Source organism: Phocoena sinus, chromosome 10, assembly GCF_008692025.1.
Source record: "Phocoena sinus isolate mPhoSin1 chromosome 10, mPhoSin1.pri, whole genome shotgun sequence".
Taxonomy (NCBI): Eukaryota; Metazoa; Chordata; class Mammalia; order Artiodactyla; family Phocoenidae; genus Phocoena; species Phocoena sinus.
In genome coordinates, this window is record NC_045772.1 from 59,915,575 (window position 1) to 59,918,651 (window position 3,077).

The 3,077-nt window shown below is 44.4% G+C and overlaps 1 protein-coding gene across 1 annotated transcript; it reads right to left on the reverse strand.

The window, feature by feature from the left end:
* Positions 1 to 1,217: 1,217 nt before the first annotated feature.
* Positions 1,218 to 2,201, reverse strand: NEUROD4 (neuronal differentiation 4). Its single transcript, XM_032646751.1, has one exon. The coding sequence runs from the start codon at positions 2,199 to 2,201 to the stop codon at positions 1,218 to 1,220; it is 984 nt and encodes a 327-aa protein (XP_032502642.1).
* Positions 2,202 to 3,077: the final 876 nt, after the last annotated feature.

Below are 3,077 nucleotides of genomic sequence, written 5' to 3' on the forward strand. Positions count from 1 at the left end.
TGTTATCTACAATATATAATAACATATTTTAGAAGTGAGGAAGAGGTAACGATTAGTGGGAATGAGACAAAAGAATTATATGTATGTTGGAAAAACTCAAGTTTGGTCAATAAATCGATTGGTGCTTGTGCTTCTAGAATATATGTGTGGACAAAAGCTAGTGGTTTTAACCGTTTTTTCCTTAACCAAATGAAATTCATCTTGCCAAAGAAAACCTAGTGGTTTTCCCATGGGCGGGTGTGAGCTGGAGAGAGTCCCCAAACGATGGTTAGGTAGTATCCAACAGCCATTTTATTGCTCTTGAATGTGGCCTGGGTTGTTTGCTGATTCCAATAGCAGTACCTGAGCTTCATCAGAATTTCCAGGGCCCTCAGGTTATGAAAGCCATAAAATGGTCTAGATGACTTCTCCAAGTCCCATTGGTTGTAGGAGTCTGAGGTTTCAGTGACTTGCTTGCCCCACCTCTAGTACTGAGAAAAGTGCTTTTGAAATGTCATCAAGAATCAAGTTGGTATGAGATCTCTATTATGGTTCTCAAATTACTATGGAAGATACGTTCAGCTTTCAGCCCAACAAGAAAGAGAGCTAATCTCTTAAAGAACATTATTCACAGTGACAGCCAAGTTAGAATGTTAGCCTCTGGAAGCTATTTTTAGGTAAATGCAAAGAAGTCCTATCATCAAGTCCCCGAGAGACACGCATTGGCAATTCCATTTGATCATTCCACGCACGGTGTCCATTTCCTGTTACTCCTCAATCCTTTTACTTTCAAGAAGTTTATAGGAGTGATTACCAAAGTCACAGAATTTCAGAACTATGAAGGACTTTAGAAATTATCTAGACTTAGAACAATTGACTGATTTTACCAGTAAGTAAACAGAGGCCAGAAATGAAAAATTAATTGGCATAGATCATTCAGTGAGTTTTTGGCACCACTAAGATAGGATCCAGGGCTTCTGTTCTATTTTCACATGATTGTAAAGAGTCATATAATTTCACTTTAAGACCCTAAATAAAGGAATCAATACAATATGAGAAGTTGATGAGAAAAGAGAGACAGGTGTAAGAAGGTGTAAACAGACTGGGACTATTTTGTTTGATATGTTTGTTTGATATGTATCTCTAGGGTTCCATTAAGGTCACTGAGTCTTCAGCTCAACCACTTGAGTTATGGGAAATGTCTCCACATCTTCCTCTGAAATGCTGGTCTGACTGCCCTAATCAGTGAAGATTGTATTGAGTTGGGCCCCAATGCCATGATGGGGGTAGGAATCATAGGACATATCTATGGGAACATCATAGCGGGGTGTACCAGCCTGAAAGGGAGTTGAATGTACGTGCCCTGAGCTTAGACTAGCAGAGGGGTAATGTGGCATGAAACTGTAGGATTTATCCAGGTCAGGGGAGGCATCTTGCTTCAAGGAGAAGTTCCCACTGATGCTCAGGGGTGGAGTAAGTGGGCCCTCATAAGGTGGTGTACTGCAGTCAGGTGGGTGGCTCCCAAAGGATGATTCTCCCAAACTCTTGAATACTGGGGGTTTGAGATTAATAAGATGTGTTTCCATATGGCCATAAGGAGGGCTGGGGAGCCCAGGAGACTGATAGTTGAAGTTGTGGACAGAGATGGCAGAGTCACAAAGAGGAGATTTCTCCTCACACTTCTCCAGGAGGACAGACTGAGAGCCCAACTGGAGGCATCCAGCCACCAGGTTGCTTGTGGGCTGAGAGAGCCCTTTACAGAGCATCTCCACAAAGCCCTTCCCTTCAGGTGTCTGTCCAGTTTCTAGGACCTCAGACAACGCCCAAATATAGTTCCTGGCCAGTCTAAGAGTCTCTATCTTGGAGAGCTTTTGGGTCTTAGAGTAGCACGGCATAACCCTCCTCAGGTTGTCCAGGGCATCGTTCAGACCGTGCATCCGGGTCCGTTCCCTAGCATTAGCCTTGACTCTTCGAGCCCTGAATCTCTCAAGGCGAGCTTTCGTCATCTTCTTTTTCTTGGGACCTCTTCTCTTAGGCTTCTCCCCATCTTCTTCCTCCTCAATACTGTCATGCTCTTCAGCTAAGCTGCCAGGCATCCCATAAGCAGCTGGTCTTCTCTCCTCCTCCTTTATCTCATTCTGAGAAGCCGGGCCTTTGTCCATCCAAGATGGTGTATTGACCAACTCTGTCATCTCCTTGGGTTTCACATAAGATTTTGCCATTTCCAGACTCTGGAAAAGGAAACAGCAATGGTTAGTGCCTGTGAACATCTGATTTGATTTAAAACTAAATTTTCTTTTTATGTCTTAGATGTAAAGCACAGAATTTGTATTGGAATTCAACTTATAATTATCTAGCCCAAGTTCTCCATTCTAAATAACTAATCTAGGGCTTCCCTGGTGGCGCGGTGGTTGGGGGTCCGCCTGCCGATGCAGGGGACGTGGGTTCGTTCCCCGGTCCGGGAAGATCCCACATGCCGCGGAGCGGCTGGACCCGTGAGCCATGGCCGCTGAGCCTGCGCGTCTGGAGCCTGTGCTCCGCAACGGGAGAGGCCACGGCAGTGAGAGGCCCGCGTACCGCAAAAATAAATAAATAAGTAAGTAAGTAAGTAAATAAATAACTAATCTAAACTCAGATAAATGCCCAGGACACTCACTTAACTATAGCATTTATAAGAAAATCAACTATAGGAAAAGGAAATTGACTTGATTATTCATTGCAGTGTCAATACCCAACTCTTTTTATTCTCAGGTTCTTTATCTCATGGATATATATTTTTTTTTTTTTGCTGTACGGGGCCTCTCACTGTTGTGGCCTCTCCCGTGCGGAGCACAGGCTCAGCGGCCATGGCTCACGGGCCCAACCGCTCCGCGGCATGTGGGATCTTCCCGGACCGGGGCACGAACCCGTGTCCCCTGCATCGGCAGGCGGACTCTCAACCACTGCGCCACCAGGGAAGCCCTCTCATGGATATTTTATGCAAAAATAACTGATATACCACTCAAAGCATGTTTTTCTTTCTTCCCAGAATTCAGATCATAAAAGGAAATAGCTAAGGTGAGCATATAAATTATTGTCCAAATAGAGAAACTTCTGAT